This window comes from Talpa europaea, assembly GCF_964194135.1.
Source record: "Talpa europaea genome assembly, chromosome: 1".
Classification (NCBI taxonomy): Eukaryota; Metazoa; Chordata; class Mammalia; order Eulipotyphla; family Talpidae; genus Talpa; species Talpa europaea.
This window is the reverse complement of record NC_140073.1, coordinates 110,718,866-110,735,467: the sequence shown is the minus strand read 5'-3', so window position 1 is coordinate 110,735,467 and position 16,602 is coordinate 110,718,866. Positions and strand designations below refer to the sequence as shown.

At 36.9% G+C, this 16,602-nt stretch overlaps 1 protein-coding gene across 1 annotated transcript in view; it reads right to left on the bottom strand.

Moving 5' to 3' along the window:
- Positions 1–16,602, bottom strand: part of MAP3K20 (mitogen-activated protein kinase kinase kinase 20) — a 148,339-nt gene that overhangs the window by 82,442 nt on the left and 49,295 nt on the right. The window contains exon 2 of the mRNA XM_084254934.1: positions 3,076–3,163. Within this exon, the coding sequence (XP_084111060.1) occupies positions 3,076–3,163 (88 nt within the window). The remainder of the gene's footprint in view (positions 1–3,075; positions 3,164–16,602) is intronic.

The window sequence follows — 16,602 nt, the reverse complement described above, 5'->3', positions numbered from 1 at the left end:
TCAGTCAACTCTATTACGTAGTAAATCTGAAGAAAAGATTTTCATTTTCCTTCCAAGAGAAATGAAATGGCAGCTCCTTCTTGGACCATGCCCATTTCCTTTGATAAGCAGCTTTTGTAAATGTGTGATGAAAAGTTTCAGCAAACACACATGCACAGGAGTACACATACACATAGTCATCCAGATATAATCTATTCTAATCCCTTCATACACAGATAAGAAAACTGAAACAGAGATCATCAGTGACTCAACTACACAGCTTGGAAGAATCAAGGCAAGATCTCACACCTCCCAATTCCTATGCTAGTGTTTATTACATTCTCATCACACTGGTAAATCATTCTTTCAAGTCCTCAACGTAAGTGACAACAGGTGCCTGCTGCACCAACCTCTTCTATTAAATAAACTCAAACTGAAATGATTTCAAGCCATTCAAGATAGACCCTTACTAACAGGGATGTAAAATAACAGTATTTCAATTAAAAAAAAATTTCCCTCAGTGTCTTCAACAGCTGAGAAAGATGACGTGCTTCTAAAGAAATGCATCTACTTAGGCCAGGTAATTCAAGCCTGTCTGTTTATCTGTCTTTTTTCATTCTCAACCTTACCATAATGACTTAATGGTGTTCATTTCAAGAGACACGGTAAGTGCTATGATACCCAACCCATTTAATCTTCCAAATTTGGCTCAGTTGGCAATGTATTGCTACCTATACACAAAGCATGGTTTGATCTACTAATGCAGAAGGTTGATTGGAAAGTTTATGTATTTTTTTTGTTAGATATTTGTAAACAATTAAACAAGTGTTTAATGTTATAATTGCTTACTTACTGATTGGATGGGGAAATATAGATCTAAAAAGAATTAATTATAACCAAAGATATTGTTGAATAGGCACAGGGATGAGGAAGGAATGCTAGAAAGGTACATAATATAAACAACTGGCTAGTCTATAAAGACAAATAAATAATATCAAACTTACTGATAGGACTGCTTGGATTCTTTCTCTCTTTTGGATGAAAAGACCTGGATTGAACATACTGAATAAGCATGAATGCTTTATATCCTCCTTGGGACTGAAAGGTAAGTCTTGGGGAAAGGAATTCACACCATGACTCATGGCCCTTTTTCTACTCCTCATCCTCACCTCAAAAAACTAGGACCAGGGAGGACCTTGCATACTATTTTTTAAATGGATTATAAACATTTGTTCCAGTAAAATAATGTTATGGAAAATTTTAAAAAGGAAAAGAAAAAATCAGTCACCCCACTAACATAACTCTTATTTGTATTTGTCCCCTAGTCTTTACTAATAATTCTTTTAAAATATTTTATATTAAAAGTATGTGTCTTAGTCTTCACCTAACCACTTTGACACTTAGGCATATATAATATAAGAATAAAAATCTTTGAATCATTATAACATGTTCATTAGTGGTTCAGTATGATCTTTTTAATTTTTTTAATTTAACTTAATTGTGACACTATAAAATTCCTAATAAATTTATTACCATCCTCCCCCTCCCCCAAAAAAGAAACTAGGAAACTCCCTAAATAGTTCACTCAGCTAGTTAAACTGAAATCTTCTCCTCAAATACATTAAACATCAAGGTACAAGACAAGAAAGTCTAATTTCTTTAAAGCCTCATGCTTTCATCTTCCAGATAAAAGTAACTTAAGCCATAAAATGAAGATCACAAAACTGGATTTGGATTTATAAGGGAAACATAAAGAAGGAGCAATATTGTAACTGGGTCCGAGATAGGGTTTAACTTAAATTTAGAAATTGGAACTACAATGTTAAACATATATAACCCATTCTTGGATATTCAAGTTAATAAGAAATAGGCTCAAAATAAAACTGCCACATATCCTATTTTAAGCATAAATCTAAAGATAGCTAATTGGGGATAAAATGTCCTCCACTTAGGACCCTAGGTAAAAATGCTATTTGTCAGAGTAAAAGCATGGTAAAATGCCTTTATCAGAGATGGAAATAAGTTACCTTTGTCCCTTTGTACTTCAGAACCAGAGTGCTTGTAGCCTTCCAGGACCTAGCTTGTGTGCAAGAAGAGGAACTCTTGTTTAAAGTCAACCTGAGAAATTTAACCACTCTGATTCTACCACTAGCTGAGTGACCTTGAGAAAGTTTACTTAAAGTTTCAGTTTCTTATTTGTAAAATAGATATTATTTTGCTTAGTGAACAGTGCAAGTGTTAGATGAGGCAATTTATAAGACAGTACCCAATCCAATCCTTTTTATTGAGGTTGTTTATGGTTATTTTCTATAAAAATAATCCAAGTTCTTACCACTATAGTATAAGAAGACAGGACTAATCTTTTAAGGTTTTCTTGATTGTTGTTGTAATCAAAGAACTACTGCAATAAAGAATCGACCAAAGTTATTTGTTGTAAATTGAAGATTATACTTATTATGCTTCCCAGACTGCTCACTGGAATGTGTAAGTATGAGCATAAAGTATTAGTAATATATGTCCTTGTGTGGTTTTATATGCAAAAATATCTGTGTGTTCCATTTTGGAAAGGGTATTTCTACCAGTTATAAATTGCTGCTCCAAATTGTGTGATAACTTAGATCAAGGTCATTACCAGCCCTGATGACCAAACCTGAAAAATATTGTCCTCATGTCAGAGACCTTAAAGAAAGAATGCTCTAATGGGATTTAAATGCCTTGTAAAGAGTTACAACAGGAATAGCTCAAGAAATCTTAATTTGTAAAAGGTCACAGAGTTACAAAAAACATCGCTCATTTCAACTAATTAAATGAAATTTTAGTTAAACGGCACCTTTAAATATTGGTATTGCAGCTGTGAGTGCATTTAAATAGCATTTACACAGATATAATTAGCACAATTAAACATGGGTAGAAATGGAAACACCATTCTTAATTATATTGATATAATCAGTTTTATTAATGCTTTATGGCAACAAAAATGACATCTGACAGTAGCATACAATTCATGACTAAACCTAATATTAAGCATTTTAGCACATTAAGAAATCTAAAGCTAGGTAACTGGGAAAAGGAAGAAGTCAAATAACGAGTTCCTACCTGTGACGATACCATAGTTGGGAGGTTCAAGAATTACTCCATAAAACTGGATGATGTTTCTGTGACTCAGGATACTGAGTATTTCTGCCTATACAAAAATCAAATACAAAATTGCATAAAATTTCACATTTATGAGTCTAATAAGATAGATTTCCTATTCAATTTTCTTTTCCATACATTTACAAAGATAAACACATGTGCTCAACAAGTATGAGATACTGATATAATTCTATCTTTACTGCATTCTTAAAGTTTAAAAACTTCTACTGATGCTTCTATTGACATTTTCTTAAATTTCTGAAAATTTAAAAAGGAAATGAGTTAAAGTGGCAACAAAATAAGTGTTTACTTGCAAGCTGGTGCTACTAACAGTGGAGGGGTATCACTGTTAGTTGTGATTCCATATTTATTTACAGCAAAAGCCCTTTTTCTAATGGTCAAATACATATTTTTCTATATTATATCTTCTCTAGGAAAACTGAACTTCTATCAGTTAGGTGAGCAGTCGTGGCAAAATGAAGCTATGGGCTTGTACCCATAGCTGTAGAATTGAGACTACTATATGGCTGTAAAATTGAGACAACTATAGGGGGCAGGGGGAGGGGAAGGAAGGAGAGAGATGCCTATGGTAAAGGACTGTGGGGTGCTTGAGTTGGGTGTGGGGTGGTAACATACTCCACGGAGGTGTGAACCATGCCCAGTGTTATAAACCAGTGTGACCTCAATAAAGAAAAAAAAAAAATATGGGCTTTTAACTATTAGTGGAATAGAGTCAGATAACACCCATTTATATTATTTATCTTACTCATTCAAAACTTATTATTGTTCTACTGTATTCAATGTACTATAAAATGATATAAATATAAAAGATGGATTCTAGACCTTCAGTGGTGATTTGATAGGGAAACCTTACTTTATACTTTGAAATGTATTACATGTGAGAAAACTATGCTGCAGAATGACACAGTAACAATTATATTTATTAAACGTAATTTTTAAAATGAAAAAAAAAAAAAACAAAAAACCGGGCCTCCCTGGTGGCGCAGCGGTTGAGCGCTGGGTTGCGAAGCTGCCCGCGGCCTCTGCGGCGCCGGTTCGATCCCCGGCTGCTCCCCAGCCACCGGAGGAGGGTCCCACATGGCGCGCAGACCTCTCCTGCCGCCCGCTGCTCCCCTCAGCAGTGTACTTCGGTCCTTCTGCCTGCTCTGCTCCCCGCTCTGGCTCTGGTGAATTCTCCCACCCTCCCGCACTTCTGACTGTACCCAGTGCATGTATAAACAAAAACAAACAAACCAGCAAACAAATAAATAAAGCATGTCTCTATTAAAAAAAAAAAAAAGAATTAAAAAAAAAAAAAACCCAGATACCACAATATATATCCACTGAAGTCTATAAGGACATCATCTAGATTAAATCACATGTAGTCATTTATATTGTATTACTTTTAATATAATTTATGTGAAAATAAAATACAGCAAATGAAAAATCATGATATAAAATGATGCAGGTTAAAAAGAAGTTTTTAAAATATAAAAATATTTTAGGGCCTCCCTGGTGGCGCAGCGGTTGAGCGCTGGGTTGCGAAGCTGTCCGCGGCCTCTGAGGCGCTGGTTCGATCCCCGGCTGCTCCCCGGCCACCAGAGGAGGGTCCCACATGGCGCGCAGACCTCTCCTGCCACCCGCTGCTCCCCTCAGCAGTGTACTCCGGTCCTTCTGCCTGCTCTGCTCCCCGCTCTGGCTCTGGTGAATTCTCTCACCCTCCCGTGCTTCTGACTGTACCCAGTGCATGTATAAACGAAACCAAACAAACAAACAAATAAATGAATAAATAAAAAGCATGCCTCTATAAAAAAAAATAAATAAAATATAAAAATATTTTAAAGTGAAAGGCATATTATTGACCACAAGAAAATAAGATTTCCTATTTATCCCAGAAAGGGGATCATGAAGACAAGTGTCAGCAACAAAAGAGAAGAAGCCTTGCTCAGAAAGAGGACTCTCCTTCCAAAATCTGCACACTATGAATTAGTGCTAATTGTTACAATTTTTTTCAAAGGATAAGAATCAAGATTTCATTTAAAATACCATGAGATTTGTTTTGAAGGTGATGATAGAACGAGGCAGGAAAAAGAAGTTTGAGGGTTGGCATGGGGCCCATATGGAATTATATAAAGGAAAATTATTAAATGGATGAGATTTTACCAAAGTTGAGTTGACACTGGTTTTCTTTCTGTAGCATAGAAGTGGAAGGGGCTATCAAAATGATTCCTTAACACCCACTGAATATCGCTGTGTGGAGGTTTTGTGTTTATCAAGCAACCTTTCCTCAGTTTTCCAGTGAGGAAGAAAACACATTAATTTTGCAATATAATTAGCCATCTGTATGGCAATTCTATTTCTCATTAAAAAATTATAAATGAGGGGCCTCCCTGGCGGTGCAAGGGGTTAAGCACTGCACTATGAAGCAATCCTAGGTTCTGCAGCACAAGTTCGATCCCCAGGCAGCCAGGGAGCAACCCACATGGCGAGGCAGACCTGTCTCACCTGCTGCTCCCCTCAGCAGTATATTTCAGTCAGTCTGCCTGTTCTGCTCCCCACTCTGTCTTTGGTGAATCCTTTCACCCCCCACATCTCTGGCCTGTATCCCAGCTCTTGTATGCATAAATAATAAATAAATCTTTTAAAAAAGAAATTATAAATGAATCCTATTATAAAAATAGAGTTCATAATCATAAACTGCCCCTATTTTTAAGTGGCAGATCAAACCTTTGTGAGTAAAGCACTAGAGTTCAAAGTGAGTAAAATGTTAATATTTAAACCAGAGTTTGTCAAAGTGGGAGAATGTTAACCTACGTATGCTTTGGTATATTTCTTGGTATTTTAATTCTGGGACTATTAAAAGTGTTGGCATCAAAAATAAATACAATGGTCATTTTACACATGACATGGGATTTTCATTGTTCAGGCTCATTTTTATATTTACGCTTACAATACTGCCAGGTGACACCCTGGAGGCACGATTTCTCTCTTCAAGTGCTGTGTGCTGAACAGCTCCTGAGTGGGCATATCCTAATTTCAAAATAACACCTTCACCTTGTGTTCCATTGTTGTGCTTACATTTTAATTTTTTACAGTTATGAAAACTAACTTTTACAGTATAACTTTCCGGTGAAAGCCATTTTTATGGAATGTGACTTTAGGTTCTAATTTAATAAACTAAAAATCTGATTTAATATTGTGATGACAACAAACTATTGTAGAGTGCTGTACTAATTTATGGAAATGAGCTAATAATAAACAGAAGTAGACTAAAATACATTGATATTTGCGTTAAATGAAAGGTGAGCAATCTGGTCTTAATAATTCAAACAGGTGTCAGTAGAAATAACTGGAATTAACTGAGTTACTAAATAAAGCCTGTGCTGTCGCAGTCAGTACCTGACAGCAATACAGCAAGTGGCTGTATTCCATAGATCTGCCTGTAGATCATTAATAATTCATTAATAAAATGTAAATATGTAGTAAAAAAGCAGGAAATAATTTTTTTGTAAAATTGGTGTTTTCCAGATTTATATTCTGGGTTACTCTAGCAGCTAGATGGCCCATCAAGGTAATAGATTAGTGGTTCAAAATAGGGATCATGGGTGCCTTGGTGGTAGGTGTGGTGTGGCAACATCCATCTTAACAGGTGTGAACCCGTATGTCTGAGTTATATACAGTGTTTTATGCCAATGTTACCTCAATAAAAAACAATACAATTAAAGAAGAAAATATAATGATGAAGGCTAAAATAGTGGTCCATTGTGCTAAAAATGTAAATATGTCTTTTTACAAAAAACAAGTACTATATTTTCTGTTGAGAATTGTTCATTTTAGTTGTATTGCTTTTATAGTTTCATCTAGTTGAAAAACTGGTTTTGATTTTATAAGAGCTATAAGCATGGGAATTAACTTTTAGTTTTACATTTGTGTATATTTAAGCGATACTGAAAATTATTTTAGTCAACACTGGAAGTCTAGCTAACAATCTTTCTGTACAAAGAATCTATACCTTTCTCAGTTAGCAAAATGCTATTCTAGGGTCTGAAACAGACACTTATATGCCAACATTCATAGCATCATTGTTCACAAAGGTCAAAAGGTAGAAACAACCCAAGTGTTTATCAACTGATGAAGAGATAAGCAAAATGTAAATACAAAGTAAATGTAAATACAATGGACTATTATTCAACCATGAAAATGAATTAAGTTCTGATACATGTTACAACAGGATGAATCTTGAATATATTATGCTAAGAGAAAAAGCCTGCCACAAAAGGTCAAATATTGAATGATCCTACTTAGATGAAATATCTCAAATTAACAAATTCAGAGAAAAAGGAAGCAGGTTAGAGGCTATCAGGGGCTGGTGGAGAAGGAAATAGGAATTTTTTTTGGAGTGATGGAAAGTTTTGGAAACGGTACTGATATCTGTAAAACACTATGAATATAATTATTGTCACTTAATTATATACTTAACTATGGTTAAAATAGTAAATTTTATGCTATATTTTTAGGACACTAAAAATGTTTTAAAAATATTGTTCTTTTGCAGAGATGACTGCTCATCCTCTTCTCCCTCCCCCTACACTAATTCTCTTAAAATCACAGAACCCAAGGTTTAAATATCCTGGGGATAAATACATAGTTTTTCAGATTAGGATTTGAGCATCTAAGGAAAGACTGGGACAGACTCCAGCTATGTTAACTCAGGCTCAACGACCTCCATAAAGCAAAACTGTTTGAATTTGATAATAGAAGTTGGGGTACCCACAGGTCTAGCGATACAAATGTCCAACAGTGATGTCCTTAGCAGACAAAAATGTCTGCACAGACACTATTTGCAGTATGCTCTGTGACTATTCCCACTGTTGCCAGGTGGAGCCAGTTTCTTCCTCTTTCCCTCATTTCCTCCTTGTTAATTCTTTATAGGAAAAATTACTGAGGTTTTAGTTTGTTAATAGAGCTGGGGGAGGGGATGGTGGTGGCGGTGGATATTTTGTTAATTTTTTTAATCTGGCATTCATATGGGGAGGTGAACCATTAGGTCAGTCGCCATGTCCCCAGAAGTTACCCAGCATACAAATTCTAGACAGGTGATTCCAGCAAACAGAATAAGTTAAATATAATAATTTAAAATTAACTGAGTATTATAACTGAACTAAGTTTAAGAGTTCTTTTTAAAGATTTGTTTTATTTACTTTTACATACAAGAACTAGGGTATAGGCCAGAGGGGGTAAGAGGATTCTCCAGGGACAGAGTGGGGAGCAGAACAGGTGGATCCACTGAAATACACTGCTGAGGGGAAGCAGCAGGTGTGTCAGGAGAGGTCTGCTGTGCCATGTGGGTTAGCTCCTTAGCCAGAGATGGAACTCATGCTACAGTGGCTGGAGATAGCTTGATAGCACTGAGACTTTAACCCCTGCACCACCAGGGAGGCCCTCAGAGAAGTTTTAACTCCCTTCTTTTAAAGTACTCTGCAAAAGTTCATTTCAGAGTAGTCCCTTTCCCTTAACTCAAGTTTTTTCCAACCTAATCCCAAATTCAATTTATTTCTTTATTTTGGAGAGTTGCCATAGAATCTTTAGAGATTTTGTGCTTTTAAAACTTATTTTACGTTTTCTATATTCCACTGATATAGTATATGTATGTACATAAGAAATAAATTGAAAATAAAATTGAGTTCACTTCCTTTTATGAAAGACAGCAAAGATGCAGACAGCAATGATGACCCATATCACTAGGCTGGTCGGGCCATTCCCATCTTGTATTAGGAATAGGCTATGCTCTGCTGTTGTCAACAGCTATTACTCTCTACCTCACAGCAGGATATGAAGTGTGGGATCTCCTGCCTGTGATGTGGCAGTGACAACAAAGATACTGTGTGTGAAAAAGTCCAAAGCACATTTCTGTCCAAGAATGTGAACTGCTCCTTCTTGCCTAATGTATTTGGAATTTAAAAATACTATTCCATGAACCCTGATCTTACCAATTTTAAGATTCAATGATTCCATTAAAATATGATACTAAAAGAAAGAAAAGTGGCTCATCCAATCATGCAGAGGAAGCAGTCTGCTCACTGCACTGTGCACTCAAGGTCAAAGGTGCTCTTCAAAGACAGAGCTGTCTCCCCAGTACCAACACGATCCAGGACCAGTATAATTTCCCAAAATTCAAGAAGTTATGAGATATCCTATACTTTTTTAAAATGAAAATTATATACATAGAAGAGAGACTGGGAAAAGTAAAAAAAAAGGTTTTTTTTTTGCTAAGTAATAGAATCATAACTGATTTAAAGTATTTTTATATTTTCCAAATTCTTTACATAAACCTATAAAATATTCATAATTAGTAAAAGCAATATATGTGTGATAGGGAATACATGTGATTAGAACATATAAAATGAAAAATATTTACTTGCCTTGGATTCTGTTTTTCTGTGGGGAAAAGTGGATCAGGAAGAACTAAAACTCTTGACCTCCCCAAGACCACCTTATACACATAAACACTAGCTTAGTTAACTCTGAGTTAGCTCAGTTTCTCCTGATGTGACTCTGGAATATGTGTTCCATTGAGTTTGTCTGGGATTTTTTACTGACCATAGGTCTCCCCCCACTCCCCTGCTCTTGTCATGAATTCACAGGGAATGGATACCAGCAGCCCAAGGTTCTTTTCATTGGTTCTCGCAGAGTATGCTGCTCAGGCTGGCATTTCACTTCAACCCAAGTACTTTTCTCCTTGGCTTCCTTTTTTTCCCTAATTATTCTCTTTCGTATGTTTCATGAAGTTATTTCAGCTTGCAGAGTGCCTGCTGTGTCTCATACAAGCATTAATTCTCTTTGGCAAGAATCTTGCCCTATGCTTGTTTGTTTACAACAATGCCAACTGCATGCTCGCAACATTATAGATGCTTCCAGTTTGCCATGGTAATGTCTGTGGGGCATTCCTTTTTGAACAGTGCCACCCCCTTGATGTCTACGATACCATCTTTCTTGTAGATTCACATGTATGTGGCCAAAGGAGCAACTCCATGTTGGTCATTTTAGTGATTTACTAAAAGGCATGTTATCACAGTGACAGTCTCTTTTGAGTACAAAGAAAGTAAAATCTCCTAGTCTTTTTATGATATCTCTTGGGTGGTATCCCTTAAAGCCCTGTTTTTAAATCTTCACTATTTGCTTCATTCCATTTTAGCCACCTTTCCTATCCTGCCAGATTAGTCTGCCCTTACTTGGGTATTTGCTTAACTAAAGAGCAGACTGATCCCTCCAGGAGAACCCAGGCTGACTCTTTTCATAGTGTTTGGACCAGTTTGCATTCCCATCAGCAGTGTAGAAGAGTTCCTTTTTCTCCACATCCTCACCAAGATTTTTTGTTGCTAGCTTTTTTAATATGTGCCATTCTTGCTGGTATAAGGTGGTATCTCGTGGTTTTGATTTGCATTTCCCTGATTATAAGGCATGTTGAACATTTTTTCATATGCCTGTTGGCCATTTGCATTTCCTCTTTGGAGAAGTGTCTTTTTAGCTCTTCTGACCATTTTTTCCTGGATTGTTTACTTTGTTTTTTTTTTGAGTCATGTGAGTTCTTTGTAGATCTTTGTGATCAGTACCTTATCAGTTGTATGGAGTGCAATTTTTTTCTCCCAATCAGTAGGGTGTCTTTTTGTTTTGGCTAATGTCTCTTTTGTTGTACAGAAGCTTTTTAGTTTGGTGTAATCCTAGCTCTTATCTTTTCCTTCACTTTCTTTGCTTTGGGGGATGTTACTGAGATGTATGTAATGTAGTGTTTTATCTATATTTTCTTCTATATAGTTTATGGCTTCTGGCCTTTTGTTCAATTCTTTTATCCATTTTGAGTTGATTTTGTGCATGGAAGGAGGCAGTAATCTAGTTTCATTCTTTGCACATGGTGGTCCAGTTTTCCCAGTACCATTTATTGAACAAATTGTCCTTGTTCCATTGCATATTATTTTTTTATATATATTTTTTACATCATTTTTCATCTTTGTACAATGTATGCATTTTCATTTTGATTATAGACCCCAAACAATTCCCACCACCTTTGTTTGATCCTATTCCCTTCTCCCTCCCCCCGCCCCCCATAGTGTGTCTCTGGTTTATAATTGCTTGTTGATTTTTATCTTTACTTTATTATAATTAGTCTTTTTTCCTGGTCTCTTATTTAGGTGTTCTAATTTCCTGCTATGAGTGAGATCATCCGGTATTTTTCTTTTTCTTTCTGGCTTATTTCGCTGAGCATGATCTCTTCCAGCTCCATCCATGTTGCTGCAAATTGCATGAGTTTATCTTTTTTGATTGCTGAATAATATTCCATTGTGTATATGCACCACATCTTCTTGATCCAGTCATCTATATGTTTGGGCATTTGGGTTGTTTCCATAGCTTACCTATTGTAAATAGTGCTGCTATAAACAGATGGGTACAGGTGCCCTTTTGAATTAATGTTTTTGTGTCCTTTGGCTAAATACCCAGGAGTGGAATTGCTGGATCATATTGAAGCCATTGCATATTCTTTGCTTTGTCAAAGATTAATTGTCCAGACCTTCCCGGTGGCGCAGCAGTTGAGCGCTGGATTGCGAAGCTGCCCGCAGCCTCTGCAGTGCCGGTTATATCCCCCGCTGCTCCCCAGCCACGGGAGGAGGATCCCACATGGCGAGCACCTCTCCTGCCGCCCGCTGCTCCCCTCAGCAGTGTACTTCGGTCCTTCTGCCTGCTCTGCTCCCAGCTCTTGCTCTGGTGAATCCTCTCACCCTCCCGCACTTCTGACTGTACCCAGTGCTTGTATAAATAAATAAATAAATCTTAAAAAAAGAAAGATTAATTGTCCATTTATGTGTGGCTTTATTTCTTCTATTTCTTTTAACACTGTTTTATACTTTTCTTTGTATAGGTCACTCATTCCTTGGTTAAGTTTATTCCTAGGTATTTGAATTTTTTTTGTTTCAATTGTAAATGGGATGGTTTTCTTAATTTCCTCTTCTTCAGACTGATTGTTTGCATATAGGAAGACTACTGATTTTTTTGTGCTGATTTTGAAGTTTGCTGCTTGTCACCTGACTGTATTTGAATGGGGTCTCACTAAGCCAAAAATGACTCAAAGAGCATGACCTGTGTATGACACTCTGGTGATTAAATACAGGATTGAAAATCATTCAAGCTGACTTGTTAAGTTATTCTTGAGTACATCATCTTGGGTTGGTTTTCCATCTTGCTATATATGTAAGAACTGAGCTTTTATTTTAGGAAAATGTTCCTAGCTATGACATTCTTGGAGTAAAAATACAATGAATTAAACATAATTGTCTTGGTTTTGACCCTGGTTTTTGTGTTCTGATGCATGTAAATCTTTTGATTACTGAGATTGAGAATTCTTCCTCAGTTATTTTTATAATTAGAGCCTAAACAGAAGGGAAAGGAAGTTCTACCTACATCTTTCCTGAAGAAGGTACATGTATTGACCTTATAGATTTGTAAATACTATTTTAGGAGTTTTTAAATCAATTTCCTTTTGTCCCTTATGTCTGCTAAAAGAATAGCTCTGGGCTCTGTGATGATAAAGACAACAAGTATGCTGTTCTGAGAAGACCAAAGGCATTGTCTTTCAGAACCCAACCTGCTCATAAGAGGCTTGGTTCAGTTGCTATGAACTTTGACACAGGCTCAGATCTTGAAAGAGGAGTACTGAAGTCCATTCAAATGCTATAACTGAATACTGAAGACAGGGTGGCTTATCAATAACAAACTTTTATATCTCACAATTTGAGAAGCTGGAAGTCCTAGACCAAGACATTAGCATATTTGATTCTGCTGGTCCAGCTTCTAGCTGCATCCTCACATGGCGTAAAAGACCACAGAGCAATCTAGCCTATACTAACTCTCAAAAAACTGAGAAAGAAGGAATACTACCAAATATGTTCTATGAAGCCAACATTACACTAATAAAACCAAATGAAGACAACACCAAAAAGGAAAACTACAGGCCAACATTATTGACCAAAAATCCTTAATAAAATCCTTGCCAACAGGGCCTCCCATGGTGGTGCAGTGGTTGAACGCTGGGCTGCGAAGCTGCCTGCGGCCTCTGCAGTGCCAGTTCGATCCCCAGACACCGGCGAGAGTCCCACGTGTTGCGCAGACCTCTCCTGCGGCCCGCTGCTCCCCTCAGCAGGGTACTTTGTATGTCTGCTTGTTTTGTTCCCTGCTCTGGCTCTGGTGAATTCTCTTACCCTCCCGCGCTTCTGACTGTACTCAGTGCTTGTATAAATAAATAAATAAATCTTAAAAAAAAAAATCCTTGCCAACAGAATCCAACAATGCATCAAAAGGATAATACACCACGACCAATTAGGATTTATTCTAAGGGCACAAGGATGGTTTGACATCCGAAAATCAATTAATACAATCCAACACATCAACAAAAAGAAAAATAAAACCATATGATCATATCAATAGATGCTGAGAAAGCATTTGACAAAGCTCAATATCCATTTATAATGAAGGCTCTCGAAATTCTCTGGATAGAAGGAACATACCTTAACATGATAAAAGTCATATACGGCAAACCCACAGCCAATATTATTCTCAATGGTGAAGAGCTGAAAGCCTTTCCTTTAAGATCAGGAACAAGACAAGGATGTCCACTCTCACCAATGCTTTTCAATATAATATTGGAAGTCCTAGCCAGAGCAATAAGACAAAAGAAAGATATACAAGGAATTCAAATAGGGAAAGAAGAAGTAAAATTACCACTATTTGCAGATGATATGATGATATGCATAGAGAACTCTAAAAACTTCGAGAAAAGGGCCTCCCCCGGTGGCGCAGCGGTTGAGCGCTGGGTTGTGAGGCTGCCTGCGGCCTCTGCGGCGCCGGTTCGATCCCTGGCTGCTCCCCGGCCACTGGAGGAGGGTTCCACGTGGCGCGCAGGCCTCTCCTGCCACCCGCTGCTCCCCTCAGCAGTGTACTTCGCTCCTTCTGCCTGCTCTGCTCCCCGCTCTGGTGAATTCTCTCACCCTCCCGCACTTCTGACTGTACCCAGTGCATGTATAAACAAAACAAACAAATAAATAAATAAATAAAATGCCTCTAAAAAAAAAATTAAAAACTCCGAGGAAAAACTAATTAAGTAAGCATACCCTTTAGTATGCAGGGAAATGAAGAAGGATAAATGAACTGAATTCAGATTCCATAATATAATACATCCTATATTCCTATGGTGTTTGATGTCACAAAGACTTTTCTTTGGAAGAAAAATGGCTAGAAATACTAAGAAGGAAAAGTAAACCATTAATTCTGCTCAGTCTTCTTGAACATGGCAATGTTGCTGAGCAGGATTTATTACAAACATCACCAGTGCTGGGAAATCTCTAGTGCTCAATGGCTTTCCTGGTGAGTTGCAGCAGACTTGCCAAATGCAGTCAGTCACCCAGAGAGCAGCCTGGGTTCTCCTCCAGGGATCAGTCTGCTCTTTAGTTAAGCAAATACCCAAGTAAGGGCAGACTAATCTGGCAGGATAGGAAAGGTGGCTAAAATGGAATGAAGCAAATAGTGAAGATTTAAAAACAGGGCTTTAAGGGATACCACCCAAGAGATATCATAAAAAGACTAGGAGATTTTACTTTCTTTGTGCTCAAAAAAGACTGTCACTGTGATAACATGAAGAGTCAATATATTGCACATAAACTGAATTCAGTCTGGATGACAAAAGGACATACAAAAACCCAACTTTCCACTAAACAATTTACATAACACAATCAGAGATCACCTATGCTAAAATTTACATTAAAAACCTCTACAAAGAAGCTTCTTGAATAAAACTGGTGGTGTGAACTAATGATGGACCTTTCTAAAATACTGATTAGCAAGAATAAATTAATCAGATATTGAACTAGACAAGTGGAAATTTAAATGCTAGTTCCAAAATGGATGGCCTTACAGACACTTGTCACTCTGAACATTGTTTTCTTCCTAGAAGATGACTCAGTTGGACAAATTAATCTTTCAGATTCCTTCAAGTTTTAAATTTTTATCCATTTATGTTTTTAAAATTAATGTCAATAATGCTTTACACAGAGCATGTACTTAATAAATATTTGACAAACTGAATGGAGGAAATTATCAGGACATCCCTACAACTCAGAAGGCTTGAGCATGAGTCTTGGTTCTGCCCCTGATAAGCTATCTGACTTTGGGAAGTTGTTCAACATCTCAGGGCCTCAGTCTTATCACCTATGAAATGGGGACAGTAATCCTACTTCAGTGTCTAGCAAATGCCAGCTGTTCCACAAATGCTAATTCCTTTCTCTAGTTTTCCCCCTCCTTTACAATCAATTTATCATTGAGAGTCAAATAACACTTATGGACAAATCCAATCCTCTTCCAGCAGTGGATTCCACTTTTCATATTTTTCTTGTCTCTAGTTTATATTGATTTTGATTTTTACTTTATTATAATTAGTCTTTTTCCTGGTCCCTTATTTAGGTTTTTTAATTTCCTGCTATGAATGAGACCATGTGGTATTTTTCTTTTTCTTTCTGGCTTATTTTGCTGAGCATATTCCTTCCAGCTCCATCCGTGTTGCTGCAAATTGCATGTTTATCTTTTTTGATTGCTGAGTAATATTCCATTGTGTATATGGACCATATCTTCTTGATCCAGTCATCTATTTGGGGGCATTTGGGTTGTTTCCATAGCTTACCTATAGTTGCCATAGCTTACATATAGTGCTGCTATAAACAGAGGTGCAGGTGCCCTTTCAATTAATGTTTCTGTGTCCTTTGGGTAAATATCTAGGAGTGGAATTGCTGGATCATATGGAAGCTCTATCTTTAGTAGGTTGAGGAATCTCCAAACAGCTTTCCATAGTGGTTGGACCAGTTTGCACTCCCATTTTTCCTTTGTGAGCCTGGCTAGGGGTTTGTCTATTTTATTTATTTTTTCGAAGAACCAACTTTTGGTTTCATTGATCTTTTGGAATGTTTTTTTCATTTTGATTTCATTTATTTCTGCTTTGATTTTTATTATTTCCTTTCTTCTACTGGTTTTAGGATTTTTTTGTTGTTCTTTTTCTAGTTCTTTGATATGTGAGATTAGGTTGTTTCTTTGAGTTCTTTCTTGTTTCTTGATGTGAGCCTCTATTGCTATACATTTTCCTATTATTACTGCTTTTGCTGCATCCCATACATTTAGGAAATTGGTGTCCTCCTTGTCATTCAACTCAAAGTATTTTTTAATTTCTTCTTTAATCTCCTCGTTAGTCCAGTGGTCTTCTGGTAGTGTGGGTTTCAATCTCCATGAGGTAGGAGAGTACCTTGCCTTCTTTTTATGGTTTATTTCTAGTTTAATGCCTTCATGATCAGAGAAGATGGTTGGTATGATTTCAATCTTGGTGTATCTGTTGATGTTTGTCTTGTGCCCCAGTATGTGATCGATCCTGGAGAATGATCCGTGTGCGCTTGAGAAAAA